The sequence below is a fragment of the Stegodyphus dumicola genome, chromosome 6, assembly GCF_044657685.1.
Source record: "Stegodyphus dumicola isolate Sdum_Otavi_A_Nest chromosome 6, ASM4465768v1".
NCBI lineage: Eukaryota > Metazoa > Arthropoda > Arachnida > Araneae > Eresidae > Stegodyphus > Stegodyphus dumicola.
The window spans coordinates 17,700,337-17,718,931 of record NC_140773.1 but is presented as its reverse complement, the minus strand read 5'-3'; the positions used below and the strand labels follow the sequence as shown (position 1 = coordinate 17,718,931).

The window sequence follows — 18,595 nt, the reverse complement described above, 5'->3', positions numbered from 1 at the left end:
TTTGACTGCATGCCTAACCAGGTAAGGGTCGTTCCAGCTGCCAGGGGTGGCAGTTGTTTCTATTAATTCCACAGCCCTGTAAACCCCCAAACTGCTTACAAATTTAAATATTTTGTCTTCATGCGATACTGTTTATGTGCAATAAATACCTTTCTTTTATGGTGTTCCTTCATGGTGTTGCAGTTTTAATGGTCAGCAAGGATTTTTTGCAATTTTCTCAAATTGAACAATGTTTGCGACCCCATGTCCTATGGGTCTTGATGCCTTGTATCACACTTCTGAATTTGCCTGTCAAATCTGGCAACACCCTATATATAGTATTGCAAGTGGAAAATGGTGCACGTTATTCCTCTAATGTGTGCTAATAATCCTGTAAAAAAAGGCGTTCATATTTAGGATGAAATTATAGCATTGCTTCTAAAACAAAGTTTTTCTCACTTTCTAATAATTGTAGTAATTTATGTAATAATTTGAACCTGACTTTGCCGATACATTCCAAAACATGATTCAAGAGCATCAATTTGAAATTTTCCTAACAATATGTATTCAGCTTCATACTTTTGAAACAAGTATGTAATCAATTAAACGAATGTATCTGTAATTGTTATTAATGCCTGAAATATTTGTGGTGATAAAGTTTTTTTTATTGGGACAGACAGTTTCCATATCTTAAGCCACAACACTAGTTTCTTTAAGAAATTAATCTGCTCAGCATTCTGAGAGTTAATTTATCATTAAAGTGCCCACTTTGAAAACTACTTTTACAGTTTACAATTTTCCACCTTCTTTTAGGTGATTTAGGTAAAGTAGTCACATGCACGTTTTTGTCGTAATTGGATTTGCAACTAAATACACTGCATTGTCGAAGCATTCTGTATTCAAATATGCTATTAGAAAGAAAAAATCAAAAAATGAATCCCTAATGTACTATACCAAACAAATACAGTCAAAAGTCGTTAATTTGGACACCCATAATCCGGAATGATCTATAATCCGGATCTCAAAGCTACAAACTTTCTGCGCATGCGTCGCATTCACGCATTTCATAAAAGTAAGCTTGAACTTTCGATTATGTCAAATAGAATTTCCGATATATATTTACTAATATGTAATTTGTATCTACAAAGCGAAAGTATGTTTTGAAATCCAAAATCTGTTTATCAATTTCACGCCACGGATTGGAAGTTGATCTGTCAGCACTATCCTTATCTTCAGGGCAGATGTTTTTATTTTATTTGGCTTATAATTCCTTACTAAGTGTAGTATTTCATCTCGATGTACTCCGTCTTTGATATGATTTAAATCAAGTTCCTCATCATTATAATTCGCTTCCGATAGTGAAGAAAGTGACCCAGAGGTTATTGAAAATGAAAACATTTCGATTGACAAATTAGTCGGTATTCTCGACACAGCAATTATAGGACTTGAACAGCGGAACTTTGTAACTAAACAAGAAATTATGTCTGTTTAACAGAATTAAAGAGAAAGTATTATCACATGAAACGAAGCAACTTACACTGAAAGAAATGTTTAATAAAGTAAACAAATAAATATTAAGCTTTCTCTTTTTGTAAATTTTGATACCCTTTAGATCATAATTGTTCTTTATTTCATAAATTACGGTTTCATATTTTTAATTTTGTAATTTCTGCATGCCATCTTACCAGATTTAAACTGATAATCTATAATCCAGAATCACCGATGTCCCGACGAGTTCGGATTAACGAATTTTGACTGTATTCAAAACAATACTATGCAAAATGTAAAAACATGAGTAAATGCATTCGATGTTAAAACGGAATACGTGAATAAGTTTGAGAACAGCTGCAAATTTTCCCAAATAAATATAAAAATCAAAAAGATATAAAACTATTATTAAACATTATATAAAGTTATTTAAAATCACTTAGAATAGCAAAATAAACCACTTACATAACACTATTAGCAAAATATATATCCACAAAGTACACGACCATGGATTCACAACCACATACTACCACAAAAACACATTGACCATCTGGAATGGATCACGTGACTTTTGCACTTCAAGGCTATTATAGAGTTGGCTGTGGTACGTACTTATTGTTTTAAGTGTTGCCAGGTATTTCATAGATGTTACACATTTCACAGAAATCCAGATTTCAGAGATATTGCATATACCTGTGACTGTGAACAAAATACTTGAAAAAAATGTAAAGAAATGTGTACATTCCTGATTTTTATTATTTATAGCACCTAGCTTTAACTATTTTCCTTCAATAAATAAATGTAAATTTTGAATAATTACAAATTAAATAATTTTAATTATGCAAATTTTACTATTTGTTTGTATGGTGAGAAAATCTAGATGCAAATACCCAGTGAAAAAGTGAGAAAACAAAAGATAAGGATAAAAATTTTTTAAAAAAATTTCAGGATTAGAATTAAAAAATTCTGCAATTTTTTATTTCATCCATTACTAGTCCTTCAGAGGAAAACATATATGCTACATATCATTTAAAAAAGATTTTTATAAATTTCAAATTAATCTTTAGCTAATAATTAAACAGATATAAAATCAGAATTACCTTCATCAAGCATTTTTAAGATTGTTTCAGGGCATTCCAATACATCATTTTCACCTTTAAAATAGCCACTTGCAGACAAGAATTTTAATACTTTTGTAGAATCCCAAAATTGAGAGCCAGAACTTAGAGCTTCCTTTGAAACTCTATTTAAATTGTTGTCCAGCAACTGCAGAGTCTTCTTGGATACAGAAGATCGTTCATATAAAATCTAAATTTGAAAAATTGTAAATTGAATGTTTTTATTCACACTTCTTAAACATTTTTTATTCCTTAAAAAAGAAATTAAAATTGTGAATTTTTTATTTATTTATATGTAATATAATACTAAAACAAGCACAAAATTTATTCACATTTTGTAATTTTATCAGTAGTCATAATTTATACGAATTCCACATAAACAAGAATATTTGAACTGGAAACAATTTATACATATAATATTCATTACATTTTCCTATCCCCATTCCTAAAACCCATAGTAACAAATTCAAAACATACACGCTAACCTCACCATTAGCAATAGGCAAAATCTGATCTTTATTTAGCATTACTTTTGATTAAAAAATATTTTAAAAATCATTCGTTTATTTATAAAAATACTAGTCATATGTGTCATAAATAAATTGTAATAATTCATATATAGGTTGTTCATATCAGGCATAACATCACCATTCGTGCTAGGTGGTAAAGTTCACAACAACGCTGGAGGGGAAATATCTGATTTTTCATCATTTGAGTAAAGTTGCCTAACAAAGAGCATGCAGTGCTATACAAACAGTGAAATGGCAGAGATACATTTAGAGCACGTATTGGCTGATGGCAACATGTGAGCAATTCAATGTCTGTATCGAGAACAGTTCCCCAAAAAGATGTACTGGACCACCATTTTTTTCGAATGTGCATCAGAATTTGCATAAGTAGTCTGCATTGTGAAGGCAGGTCATGAATTACTCATGTGCCCTCCATGGAATATAATGTGTTGGATGCTGCAGAGAGGATTCCAAGTAACATCACTGCTGCTGTATACTTTGCGTTTTGCAAGCCAAATCCTCATACTCATATCATCTCCAAAGGGTATCTGCTCCTTACAGACCATCCTGAACATATACATTTTGCAAAATCATATCTCCACCCAAACAATACTTATAGGCTCACGTGCATTCCCATGAAGTGAAACTGCATGATACTCAGCATTGTATCTCAGTGAGTGTTGTGACTCAAATATTTGGGCTTCTCAATGAATGTCTGGGCGTCTCAGTGAACTGGTGGACTCTGTGTAGTTTGGTTGGCAACTGTGGAAAAAAGTCCAATGATTCTTCAAGGGAAGTCTTTTGAAAATTTTCTCTCTTTTATCACAAAATATTAAAATATAAAAATTTTTGTGTATTATTTAATTTTTGTGTATTATTTTTTGTATTTTTATTTCAGTACATTCAATTGACAATATTAAAAAATTAATTTTTAATATTGATGTAAATATATGAAAATGAAAGCCAATTCCTGAAGAAACAGGTGTATGATGACTGAGTGACGATGCATAAGATGTTGGTAGTTGTAGTACCTGATTTAAAATTTTTTATACTTGAAAAGCACATCCTTAATACGTATTGCTCAATGCAATAAGTGCAATCTGAACACTCATTCTTGACCATATTTTCACTTTTTCTATATCTTTACAACAATTAATTTCAATGGGGGAAAGAGGAATATAGCAAACTGGCAGGAAAGAGATGTGACAAGGAATGCAGTTTTCAAGATGAAACCCTGGTTCAGAATAAATTAGTTTTGCTTTGGATTCATTTTGATTGGTTGCTCATAGTTTCAGTTTACAAAATTTGAAATTATTATGGGTTGAAGCATTATGTATCAATTTTAAAATGAGGAGAATCAATTTTGAAATGATGCAGTTTAAAGAGACTTATTATGAGCAAGTTACTGTTTTAAGACAGATAATGTAAACAAATTAAGAATAACAAAATTAAGAAGGGACTCTAGCCAATTAAATTTAGTATTTTATCTTATTTATTATGTGCATGTATATATAATCTGGATAACTGATTCTTTCCATCATTAATGACCAATATGATTGTCTCTAATAACGAATTGCATAACTATGGAACTATCTTGAATATAGAATGTATTAAATGACATTTTATTTCAAGTGTACATAAACTTTGTCAAACCAATCTGAACTTGTGGAAGACAAAACGCAAAAATAAAATTTTCACGTTCTCACACACTTTGAAAATGGTGTTCATTTTTCTAACACTTTCCACAGTTTGAAGAAACATATGAAACATGTCTAAGTTGTGACTTTGGCAACTTTTTCACCAACATTTAAATCCCCCCTTCATCATATATTTATTTACAGTAATTTCAATATTTTGAGAATATTATCTATTTTCAACCTGAAAATTTACCTCTCCCTTTAAAGATTATTCCTACTTCCATGCTTCTGCTTATCTGCATAGGTTTCAAAACCTTTCTGTTCGAAATGCTTTAAATTCTTTTTTTTATCTCAGGGTAAATATAAAGGAATCCCATGATTCAAAAAGCTTTAAGCATATGAAGCAGTAAATTTTGCTTCTTCAAAATTTTCAATAATTTTCAAAAATGTTTTAAAGGTCTTTCTCCTTACCTTTTTATTATTTCATAAGACTTATTGATATCTTATATGAAATTCTGGAATGTTACTAAATAAGCAAAAATTTCAATAATTTTCAAAACCCTTTAAAAGTTTTTCCTCCTTCCCTTTTTATTATTTCATGGGACTTTACGATACCTTATATGAAATTCCGGAATGTTACTAAATGCAAAATAATCCAATACAACTTATTTGATAGAAATTCAAAATATTTTACCTCAGATGGAGGGTATAGTGCAATCAAAGTCATAAGTCTTGAACCATGCCTATCATCCATAAACTGACCTAACTAAAAATATTAAAATACATAAATTAGTCTAAAAAATATCAAATAGTTTAAATCTCACTATACATTTAAAGTATCACAAGCCAATTTTTTTTTTAACAACTTTTCTTTACACATGCAAATAAAACTCAGAAGATATTACACATACAAATTTTATTTCAAAAGTTTGCAGTTAATAAAACAAATGCAGCATATATATTTTAATAGATAACAGTCATACTTACTGAAAACTTTCCTATTGTAACATCAATAAAACAAACACCATATTCAGATGCACCACCTTCTCCTTCATCATACTGAAAACAAATATATATCTATATCACTGAAATAAATAGCATAAAATAGTTTTCTATGATAACATTTATCAATATTTAATTCATAAATCATTAATCATTAAATTCATTAATCATAAAATTTGTTAAGTTTCTCCTCTTATGCATTGGACACAGAAAATAAGTTGTCTAAACTCAAAATTTTGGCAAGTATATAAACAAATATTAAGAAAAAGAACAGACACGCAAGTAAGGATAGATACTTTTAAATGTACATTTATATATTAGTTATACTAATACTTTCAAATATGAAAAATTCATTTCTTCGGTCCACTAAAAAAATTTGTGGAGGGAATTCAATTCAAATCAGCAGGTCATTATTGACAGTGTGCAAAAATAAGCCAACATGCCATCAGAACACATTTGTTATTTTGGAATTAAGAAACTTCTTGAATGGTGATATTACAGTGTCTGGTGATAACAGAGAAAAAAAAATTAGCTGAAAAACTTTTGCCTACGTTTGGATATCATTTGTGTATGTTATTTATCAATGTTGCAAAAAATAACAAAGCACATTGATAATTTCAATAAATAGAGCCATTTAATTAAAATGAAGACCCTGCTTTTGTATCAAAAGTATTTAGATGCAAAATGAAAATCTTTCAAATCAAAAAGTGGTTTAATAATTAGCGAAGAAATCAGAAGACACCAGTTTTTAGTTACATTGGCAAGGTGTTTGCCATTTGTCAAAGAAAATTAGGAAAGAATGAACCCAGGAGTTCTACAATAAATGCCAACTATACTACTCAGATTTCATTTACTTTCCATCAATGAGTGCTAACTGTAACTCAGAAAATTACAATCTTTTGAGGGTTGATTCAAACACTGAGAACTATTAAAGAATGAGTGTTTGGAATATCAGTTCTCCAAAAGCTATTTACAAGTGGCAGGTATAAAACCATTACCACTGAGATTTCCTACTTCCATAAAATAATTATTGTTGAAATAACACTGTAAGATTAAATAATATAACTGTACATAAATCATCATTTAACACCTTTTGTTAAATATATATAACACTTTATGTATTTAATATTTTATAATATATTACTTTAAAATACATATTTTAAAATTCATGTTGAATAATATTTAAATGCATATCAAATTTATTCATGTAATTTATTATCAGCTTATGATAGCTTACAATTTTCCAATATTTAAAGATAATTATCAATTTAAAATTAATTCCTTATTAAAAAAAAAGATAGAGGCATGAAATATTTGGAAGAAAATAAAATCACACCTTTTCACATATAGCTAACAAATAATTATTATTAGCTGCCATAGGTTCACTCTGATATGTCAGAGTTCTAGTGCCTTTAGTTGTTATCTGACAAATTTCACGAGCCACCACTTTATCAAATTTTGTTGGTCGGTGCACTAAAATTTACAAGAAACAAAAATAATTACAATGTAAAACAAACAATACATTTGCATGTAGTCTAAGCAAAGCATTTCAGAAATAAAAATAAATAATTCCAGTATGAATCAATTGTTTGTGTTGCCAAATAAAACAAACCTAAGTAATATATTTTTACATTTATAATATAAGAATCAAGACATAAAATGTTTGTAAAAAATGTAGCACATTTATAAAAGGCACATAAATCCTCAGTTAGATTTCTTATAAAAAGAAACTGCAGAAACGTATAAAAATTGTTTTTTTTGGGGGGGGAGGGTAATTTTTCCAATAGATTCTTAAAAAAGAAGAGAGAGAGAGAGAATTGGATCAGCAATTTTAAGAAAAACATGTTTCATAAGAACTTGAGAAATATCAAATTAAAATATAAAATAAATATTTCATGCATTTTTGGATAAATAAAAGTTGCTAGTATCTTACATTTAGTATGGTAAATATCTACAGGGATTGAAAGAAAATCACATATCATTATCATAAAAAGTTCATGCATCACTTGGTTGCTTTCTGATCACAGCCAACTGATAATTTTTGTCAGATAGTGGTGTGCTAAATTTAAGTTCATAAAAGTCTCTATAATGATACAGAGTGACTTTCATGGATGAAATTCAGCCTGTTATTTCTCCACAAATTATTAAATCATACATAAACCTTAATATTCTTGATAATTTACAGAAATTAACAGTGTAGTTACATTACAAAACAGTATTGTCTCTTCTACCACAGAACAGCTAGCTATCCCACATAGTATATGCAGGACTGATATTTTGAAAATGAAGTGGAACTGTTGAACATGACCCTTTAAAAGAGTGAATACAATCTAATATCACACCTGAGACGAACTGCAGTCATAATGACCATTCTCATTCCTAGCAATAGGTTTTCAGGACAAATAGTCAACCTACTGAGAATTAGCAGATGATTTACCTTCATGCAGATATCTGCTAATATAGAAGCTGAAGAAGGATTGACTAATTATTGCCTGATGAATAAAATACATTTTCTTTAAAAACTTTATGTTACATAAATAGTTTTTTATAACACAGTGCATAATCTTATAGTTCCGAAAAGATTTCTCCCTTTAAAGGAAGGGAGGAGAAAGAAATGAAATAAATAAATAAAAATAATATTTTTGTATGCAAATGATAAAAACCTAAGCACATCTGCAATTCAAACTCAGTTAATACAACAATATTAAATGCAAGGCACAATATAAATATTTTCTAATACAAAGAGCATAAAAAATACAAGTATATTTGACATTGTTAAAATGAATGAATGAAAAAATATTGCACAAAAACAAATATTGAAATGGCAAATGGCAAAACAAAATGACTATTGTATCATTGAAAAAACAAATGGCAAAATGACTATTGTATCTATGGCCGAGTTCTCATCCGAGTCATTAACTAGTGAATTTCATAAGAAGCAGTTGCTAAATTAACAGACTGATGATTAAATTCATATTCCCATCTCAGACACTAGTTCTGGTCCTTACCACTGCTCACTGCATTAAAAAATCAGAGACTCATCTCAGACACTAGTTCTAGTCCTTACCACTGCTCACTGAATTAAAAATCATTATGACTAATCTATCAGGAGAGAACATGAGAGGTCTTAGTTAGATATAAAGCTATATGAAGTACTCCAAATCAAGGACCTAGGATTGTTTAACTTTTCTTTTCACAACGTATAAAGATAATTACTTAATTTTATATATCACTATTAACATAGAAACATTATAATTAAAAAGATTAAAGATTAAGACAAAATAACATGCCGAACAAATACTAAGTCAGAAGTCAAACAACAAAAATCAGCGTTATATTTTCAAATTTTCACAGGATTAGTTTCAATAATTTTACCGAACCACCATCCTCAGCTGCAAAACCACGAATGAACAAGATAGAAAATAATGATAAGATAAGAAAGCCTGGACTAGAATAAGCAAGTGGCGCCATCTGTTGGTGAAACCGGAACTAAAACATAAATTTTTTAAAGGCCGAAGGCAAAGATGGATTGGAATTAGGATCGTTAACTAGAACAGAAAGATTTTTTTGAATGTGAAATGCCTCTAGAAAATCCAGTTCTCCAATGTAAGATGTTTTTTGAATAATTTTGGCAGCAGAAAAATTTAAAGTGTGATTTTCGGACCAACGATGTTGAGCAACAGAAGACTTCTGTGTTTCCTTTTTTCTAACATATGCCTCATGTTCCTTGACATGAAATTTTAAGGCTCTCTTAGTTTGGCCAATGTAAATTAAACCACACTAGCAAGGAATCCTATAAATACAGGTGAGTATGTTGCAAGAAGAGATAAGTAGAAAATGTGCACAGTTAAAAAAAAATCACCACAGCAAAAAGGACATGATGTTAATTTGGAATTTCACGCAGCAATAAGAAAAACACAAGCAGCAGATAAGATGCACCAAATTTATGAAAAATAAATTTAGCAGCAAATTATACTGTCTAACTTTTTAACGTCTCTATGATACGATAATCAATTATACATTTTAAGCAAATTCTGCTGTCTAGCCTTTAACAGTACATTTTTAAGTGTATAATGAAATATGAATATTCTAGGTAATTTCTTAAATAATTTTTATAATTTAATGAAAATATTTGAATAAAATACGAACAATTGTGAAAACAATGTTCAAAATTCTAACTTGCATATCAAATATTCATTTCAGCTATTGCCCTTGGTAAACTATGAGTTTTAAAACATTATATATATAAAGGACGCATTAAATATCCTTCGAAATAAATTTAATTATTCTGATTTGCATGTCCATATAAAGTAAACAAATGCTTAAATTTCATATAATTTGAGATAATTTTTTTTTAATAAAAAGCATATTCTGATAAGTGCTTCTTAAGCTCTGAATACTTTCTTGCAAAAAAGTGTTACATAAGAATTTCTATAAAACAGCATTCCCATAAATAACACATCAACGATTTTATTTACAAGGACAGTTATTTAATTTAAAGCTATCTGAAGATCTTCTAAAAATTAATAGTTTGATAACTAAATTTAAACATCATATTTAATGACTGATATGATGGGAGTACCAAAATAGCAAATTAAATTATTCATGATGTCAAAACACTGCATGATTCATTAAACCTTATCTAATGCTGCTGTTAAAACAAAGTGAATTAGGAACTTAGTTATATCTACTTAAACATGGTTTCATTAATAGAAAAGCTTAAAATTTACTTTCAGTGCTTTAAATGAGCAGTTTACCTGAACTTTAAATGAGGTATTTTTTCACTAGCTTTAATGCAATTTAAAGGTTTCCCTAAAATTAATGCAAATTTTACAATATTTCATTTAAGGAATCAAAGAGAATAATAAAACATTTATTTCAGTTTAGCAACTTACAACTTTTGCAACGTTCTTCCATCATTTGAGGTGTTTCAGTTTGTTCCACTCTTGCTACTTTGTACCCCTTTTCAATTAAGCATTCAGAATATCTACCAAATGCAATTTCTGGAAAACCAGAATGAGCAAAGTCACCCTAAAAATGATAAATAATCTACTTTGATCAAAATTACAAATTTTTAATTAAAAAAAATTAACTTTTTATTTAACACATAGCTTCAAACACAAAATTAACTTCTCTAATCTTTTTCTGTAGGAGAAAAAAATAGCAATAACTTATGCAGCCTATTATTTTTATGCACAAAAAATGCATTATCAACGTTTAGGAATTAAGTTCTACCTTCATAAAGACTAATCCTAGTTCCTTGACTCCTACAACAGCATCCATGTGGTACAATTCATAAAATTTTCCAACCTGAAAAGCATTAAAAAAATTTATCTAAGAAATATATCTTATGTAGACAGTTTATTTATAATTAGTATTAAATGCAGTTTTATAACTTGAATATTCATATAAAATAGGCATATAAATTACCTTGAAGAAAAGGACAGTATCAAAATGGTCCGATTTCATATCCCACCATTGCTTCATTGCCTGTTTAACAAAATGCACATAAGCATATGTCAACAGAAAAAAGATGCAACTTTCAAAAACATGAAAAGAGAATTATTATTTAAGTATATCAACCATTTATGATTTATCAAATATAAAATCATTACATCAATCAGTGCTTTACCAAATCAGTGCTAGACTCTAAATGGTACCAATTTAGTTAAAACCAAACCAACCAACTTACTTACCAACTTAGTTTAACAAATGATTATGACATCTGATATTAAGTTATTCATAATTAATATAATTTTTATTAGTAAGAACTCATAAACATTTAATATATGAAAATTTGATAAAAATTGTTAATGTTTTTGTAATGTAATACATCAAAATACTTTTAAAATTTCACAAAATGATTTTTATGCATAATATTTCTTTATAACAACAATACTTCTGTTATGAATTTAACAGAGACGTGGTTTTAGCATTCTTATACTATTTATGCATTTAAGTTACATAAATACTTACAGGAGTTAAATTTTTCTTAAAGCTATCAGGAACAAACAATGTCCGAGGATTGTAGTCTGGATGTGACTTTGGCTTACCAGATTTGTCCCTAAAGAAAACAGAATCAGAACAAAAGTTAAAATTTTAACAGAATTCTTAATTGTCATTTCTTGCAACTGTATTGCTTAATTTATACTGAAATGATATTTTTCACGCTAATAGTTGAGACATTCATAGACATTCATTTTCCTTGGCAAAATGAACAAAAACTTTATTGCCGTATGTATATATCTTGCATTCTACAAAATTCCCCTTCAACTTAAGCATTAATTGTAATACAGTCAAAAGTCGTTAATTCGGACACCCATTATCCGGAATGATCTATAATCCGGACCTCAAAGGTAAAAACTTTCTGCGCATGCGCCGCGTTAGCACATGCGCACAGGCGTTTTACGCGTGCGCGTAAGACCTTGACTACTGCGCATATGCGTGTGCGCAAGTGCAGAATACGTCGCCTGCGCGTTTAATGTATAAAGGACGGTGTAAGCTAAAATTATCTAATTATCTATTTCACTTAATGTTAATGATTGCGTTGTTTCTTAATCTTCGAATTGGATCCCGCTTATTATTTTTTGCAGACTGTAAGAGCAATTTTATAAAAGTAAACTTGAACTTTCGATTATGTCAAATAGAATTTCCGATGCTGGAACTTCCAAAGGATCTACAAAACGAAAGTATGTTTCGATGTCCAACAAACAAAAAGTGGAATTGCTGCAAAAAATGGATAAAGACATGAAGAATGTGACAGAGAGGTTAGTGAAAACGAAAAAAATTCGATTGACAAGTTAGTCGGTATTCTCGGCACAGCAATTAACGGGACTTGAACAGCGGAACTTAGTAACTGAACAAGAAATTATATCTGTTTATAGAATTAAAGAGAAAGTATTATCACATAAAATGAAGCAACTTAAACAACTTACATTGAAAGAAATGTTTAATAAAGTAAACAAATAAATATTAAGCTTTTTTTTTTTATAAATTTTGATACCCTTTAGATCATAATTGTTCTTTATTTCATAAATTACGATTTCATATTTTTAATTTTAGAATTTCTGCATGCCATCTTACGAGATTTAAACTGATGATCTATAATCCGGAAAAATCGATAATCCGGAATCGCCGAAGTCCCGACTAGTCCGGATTAATGACTTTTGACTGTATAGCAAGTTTTTTTTTTTTTTTTTTTTTTTTTTTTTTTTTTTTTTTTTTAAGCTTATATCAAAACTGGCATCTGTTCAAGTTTGAATAGACACTTTTCTCTGCCTCTGAATGATAACACGAAAATGAGTAGAAGCTCTGTCTAGATTGGGATGATCCATTGCCATTAGACTTTGAGAATGGAATGAGAAAAATGGGGTAATGAATTATCAGCAATTCAGAATATAAACATTCCATGACATTACTTCCAAAATACTAGTAAGTCTGAACTGAGAGATGTTCAAATGCATTGCTTCACCAACCTAAGTCAGAAGGCATATGGAGCTCAGATATATCTGCAAAACATCACAAAGCACATTGAAATAAAAAAATGGGTTTGTAATTTCCAAAACCAGAGTAGCTCCATTTAAGAAATTGTCTCTTCTAAGACAAGAATTGATGAGAGAACTCATCAGAACAAGATTAGCCTCAAATGTCAAAGAACAGACAAAGATGAGGATCTATATGAATGTGCACTTCTGGGCAGATTCTTCTGTGATGTTACACTGGATAGAGGTTCAATTTGAATAAATGAAAGCCATTCATTACTGTCCTGGAGATAAAAATCCTGCTGATATGCTGACCAGAAATACAAAGACAAAATCTATCAAAGGAATCATTTTAGCTGATATACTAACCAGAAGAACGAAGACAAAATCCATCAAAGGAACAATTTTACCTGAACTATGAAATAGTGATACATGGTGGTATAGACCTAAGTTGTTATTACAGAATATTTATTCATGGCCCAAAACTGGCAGAATCAGTAAAGGAGTTTGAAGATAAAGAAAAGCTTGAATTTCGAAAGGGAGCTTAGTAAACGCAACAGTCACAGGTAAAAGTTCCATCGCGAACAAATTCATCAAAAAATAGTCATCATTTATAGTAATAATTAATAAATTTATTATAATTACTGCATGGCATTTATAGTTTATGAACAATAGTAAAACCAATCTACCATTAAGAAAAGAAAGTTATTCGAGTGCATCTGAAATGCAGAATGCAACAAAAGTGATAGTCATATATGAGTACAATAGTCTGAGTTTCAATTTGAAATTAGATGCCTGCTATTGAAACAACCTGTTCCAAGCAACACTAAGGTTTTATTTTATGTATTTCTTGACAGAGATGAACTTCTACAAAGATTAAGTCTCTCCAATCTTAGAGAAGTTCAGAAACATCCTTTTATCCAAAAGACATCATTTCATTGAATTACTCATAGATCATTATAAAAAAAAAAAAAAAAACTTCATTTACGCATTTAAACACCACTTTTTCTTATTACACAATTATAGATAGCTTTCAGACTAGACAGAGTTAGACAGGTTATAAATAAATGCATGATTTGCTTTTGGGGAGGGGGACTATAAACCAAATGATTGGAGATAGAGTAATAAAAACTAGATTATTTGAAAAATAAGGCTAGACATTACAGGATCAGTTATTACCAAACCTAATTCGAAAAGATCTAGAGTTACTTTAAAATCATACATCACAATATTTATATGTTTTAGTAAAAAAGCAGAAGGCATTTAGAAATAGTATCAGATTTGTCTACTGAAGCATTTCTATCATATCTTGGAAGAATTAGTGCCATACACTCCAAACCCTTCATTGTTTGAAGTGATAATGTTACAAACTTCAAGGGAGTGAAAAATGTTCTTGATAACATACTCAGAATTTGCACATTGGAGAGTGTTCAATATTTTAGTTCTGAAGAAGGAATTACGTGACACTTTATTCCTCCGTCTTCCTCATATTTTGGTGAATTGTGAGAGGCTAATATGAAACCAATGAAGAGAATTTTGATAAAGGTCATAAAAACAATAATTTTAAGCTCAAAGAGCTTTATGGATTAATTACACAAATAGAAGCTACTTTGAACTCTCCACCACTATTACCTATTTTTGGTGAACCAACGGAGGATGGAACCAACTTCCTATTAGGAATCATCAGGGAATGCACATTCCTGCACTCTCTACCACTTGGCAAAATGGCATATTTCTAAAAAAAAATGCAAAGCTTTCTTTTTCATTAACAGGCAAACTACACAGTGGCATTAGGATTCATTACAAGGGAAATAAAAAAAAAAAAAAATTCCACACATTTATCAAAACAAACAGAAACCACAAACATAATTCTCAAATACCAAAACTGTGCACATCACCACCATCGAGACTGATGACTATATTATACGGTGGTGTATGTGCATGCAACTATTAGTGGGTCACCAGATAAATATATTTTTGTAAAATTCTGGGTTGCCTACTTTGGTTGCACAGACATTACTTTATTTTGAAGCAGGAGACATGAAAAATGAAAATCATGGATTAAGGGACCCAACTGGCAAATCCTGGTGGTGAAGAATCATAATCCACCACTTTCTTTTAGTTCAGATGCCACTGTAAAGATATTAGGTTATTTCAAAGCAGGAGATGTGAAAAATGAGCAATGCTCTCGCCAGGAATCGAACCACGTACTTCTCAAATATGCGACGAGCGTGCTGACCACTACACCACAAAGGCACACTAAGAAGGAGGGAGAAATACCACAAAGGCATACTAAGAAGGCAGGTGACATAGTGCTTTGCCTGGTAATTCTTGTCGGGATTGGGCAGATAATGCAATAGTACCAAAAGACCTGATAAATAAACAATGAACTGTATTAGTAACTTCTTTTTGTATACTTTATGTAAACTACAGAAATTCAAGTTCACTGTATTTTAGGCACGAAGGGTTCCCACCCCCTTCTTTTGATAAATTAATAAATGAGTTTATTTATTAATAAATGAGTTTATTATTCTTTTTAATAAGATCTGTGATCACAACTTGAAAAAGCAAATAGCTTAGATCAGGGGTCGCCAAACTTTTTTGATCATCGCCCCTTATATAATTTTTTGAAATCTCCATAGACCTCCACAAAGGTAATTTTCACGTAATTAAAATAAAACTATATATTAGTCTAAATATTTAATAAATCAGAAACAGTAAGTAAAGTAGCTACAGATTTTTTACTTCTTAATGAGATGAGTGTGCCTGGTGTTTCTTGGCAAGGTTCGCTATATTGGGTTCGAAATTAGTCAATTTTAACCGTAAATCCCCTCGAAGCTCCACATTTAATTTATTTCTGTTTTTAGTTAAAATTGAATTAATGTGACTGAAACCGGTTTCAACCACATACGAACTTGGAAACGCCAGCATAAATGGCTGAGTCATTTTGTAAAGTTTCACATATTTTTGCTTTATATTTATATTAGTCCAAAATTTATGTATTGTCAAATTTTTAATAAGCGTTTTTGCTTCAAGATCGGACAATAGTTCAGCAAGCTCATCTTGTATGTTGATGTCGACGTTATCAATTTGCGCCGAAAATGGCGCAATAATCCAATCAGGGATGTTGATGTTTTCCAAATCAACAAATCGCAGTTTAAAATCGTCGCTTAATTTTTGAAGATGATTTGTATATATTTCCAAGTCTTCTTCTTTTATTTTTAATTGTTGCAGATTTGAAAAATACTTATAATCCTTACGTAGCAATGAAGATCTAAATAAATTTAATTTTACTTGGAAGCCTAACAGTATTGCCCGAGATAGGATAATTGTTACATCTTTTCCTTGCAGTTTTGTTTGAACGTCATTAAATTTTCCAAATAAGTCAGCTAAATAAAAAATATGGTTCTTATTGTTTTGGAGTTCATTGCTTAGAACAGGATTTATTTCGTTCAGAAATTCTGTCGTGAAGTCAAATAAATTGATGAGCCCTTGCAAGCATACACCTCTAGACAACCATCTAACCTCGGTGTGCAGAAGTAATTTGTTAAATAACTCATTGTTTTCCTCACAACGTTTGGCAAATAATCTTGATTTAAGAGGTTGAGCTTTAATTTGATTAATAGATTTAATACAAAACTGTAAAACTTCATGTAACTCTGAACTCAGATATTTTGCTACTAAGTTGTGTCTATACACTTAGTAGCAAAATGAATAGTACGAATAGCACTATGAATAGTACGAATACCGGGCACTTTTTCTTTGAGGCATGTAGCAAAACCTCGGTAACGCCCTACCATAGAAGGTGCGCTATCTGTGGCTACTGCTATTATATTTTTAAGCGGAATGTCATATTTATTTAAATATTCTTGTAAACATCTAAAAATTGTCACTCCCTTCCCATCAGTTTCAAGATATTTAGCAAATAAAAATTCATCAATGACTTCTCCTTTAATTTTACTGAAATATCTAACATATGCCATAAAAATAGCAGAAACGCCAAAAACAGATTCATCAAGTTGTATAGAGAACTTGCAATTTTTTAGCTCCGAAACTACTGTGTTTTCTATTTCTTCGGCCATTTCGTCAATACGCCGTTTTACAGAATTTGCACTTAATGGCAAAGACTTTAAAACATTAGTAGAGTCTTTTTTCATCACATTCTCAATGACGTCTTTAATTTCAGGAACTACAATTTCTTCTGCGATTGTGTGGGGTTTCCCCTCTTTGCTATATTAAGCGAAATCTTGTACGAAGCAATTAATCCTCTTTCATTTTCAGTTTCAGTAGACTGTTTCATAAAACTTTTTAGAGTTGGTCAACATGTGAATTTTTCTTTGAGTTTTTTGAAAAATTCTAATTCTTCATTTTTTTTTTTATCTGAATGAAGCCTTTCAAGATGATCTTTCATTTTTGACGGTTTCATGTATTCATTTCCAAAAGTTTTTTCGCATATAAGACACATAGGAATAGTTTCATTTGTCGGTGAACAAATAAATCCAAATTTTAATTAATCCAATGAATAATACCGACATTTCTTTTTAGATACTGAAGGTGTCATTTTTAAATTAGTGTTCTGTAAATAAGTTAAAATTAACTTGGTATATTATACTAATCCACATTATTAAAGCTTACCTTTTCAGAAGTAACAATAATTAAAATTGATATCAAAATTAAACGAATAGTTTTATAGAAACAATAACTAATTATCCAATGGTAGATATAATAGTAGTAATAATGACACTACAAGCATTTAATACTGTTCACAGTTCACAAAGATAGCTGAAAATGCATATGATATTTACGTTTGTAGCATCCAGTGTAGAATTGGACAAGCGCACATATGCATCTGACTCATATGCAAGGCTCATATGGTTTGCGATGGAGACAAAGGGTGAACCAATGACACGATGCGTAACTGCCGTATAAAAAAGAAAAAAACTAAAAGAACTAAAACCACACACATAAGAAGAAAGAAAACGAAGTACTGAAGATTCCCTTCGCACTTAATGCATAGAAAGCCAACGGCAGTGTCGTCGCTCGCCAAGTCTGCGCCAAGGGCTCCTAATTGGTTGATGGGTTCGCCAGCAAGAGACACGGATAAGCCTCAATCGCTCTTCTGGCTACATACTATGAGTCGTGCAAATTACAAACTGGTCACAAGGTCAAGTTATGATGTCATGGTATACATACAAAAACCCATAAGGAAAAAAGGGGCAGACTGTTTCCTGATTTATTATTTTATTTTCTATAAAGAATATAATATTAAGTCAATTATAAAAATATTTTAAATATTTACGTACGCAGTTAGATATGTGTGATTTGCGTATTAAGAACTGTTTTTCCTTCAAGTCCCAGACCCCTACTGTTGTTAAATAGAC

General features: G+C 30.3%; 1 protein-coding gene across 1 annotated transcript in view; it reads right to left on the bottom strand.

Annotated features, from left to right (window-relative positions):
- Msh6 (DNA mismatch repair protein Msh6) overlaps positions 1-18,595 on the bottom strand; it is a 109,351-nt gene that overhangs the window by 69,388 nt on the left and 21,368 nt on the right. The window contains exons 6-13 of the mRNA XM_085818150.1: positions 11,710-11,797; positions 11,164-11,223; positions 10,969-11,043; positions 10,629-10,764; positions 7,070-7,206; positions 5,719-5,790; positions 5,426-5,497; positions 2,568-2,775 (exon numbers count right to left, since the gene is read on the bottom strand). Coding sequence (XP_085674276.1) covers positions 2,568-2,775; positions 5,426-5,497; positions 5,719-5,790; positions 7,070-7,206; positions 10,629-10,764; positions 10,969-11,043; positions 11,164-11,223; positions 11,710-11,797 — 848 coding nt within the window. The remainder of the gene's footprint in view (positions 1-2,567; positions 2,776-5,425; positions 5,498-5,718; positions 5,791-7,069; positions 7,207-10,628; positions 10,765-10,968; positions 11,044-11,163; positions 11,224-11,709; positions 11,798-18,595) is intronic.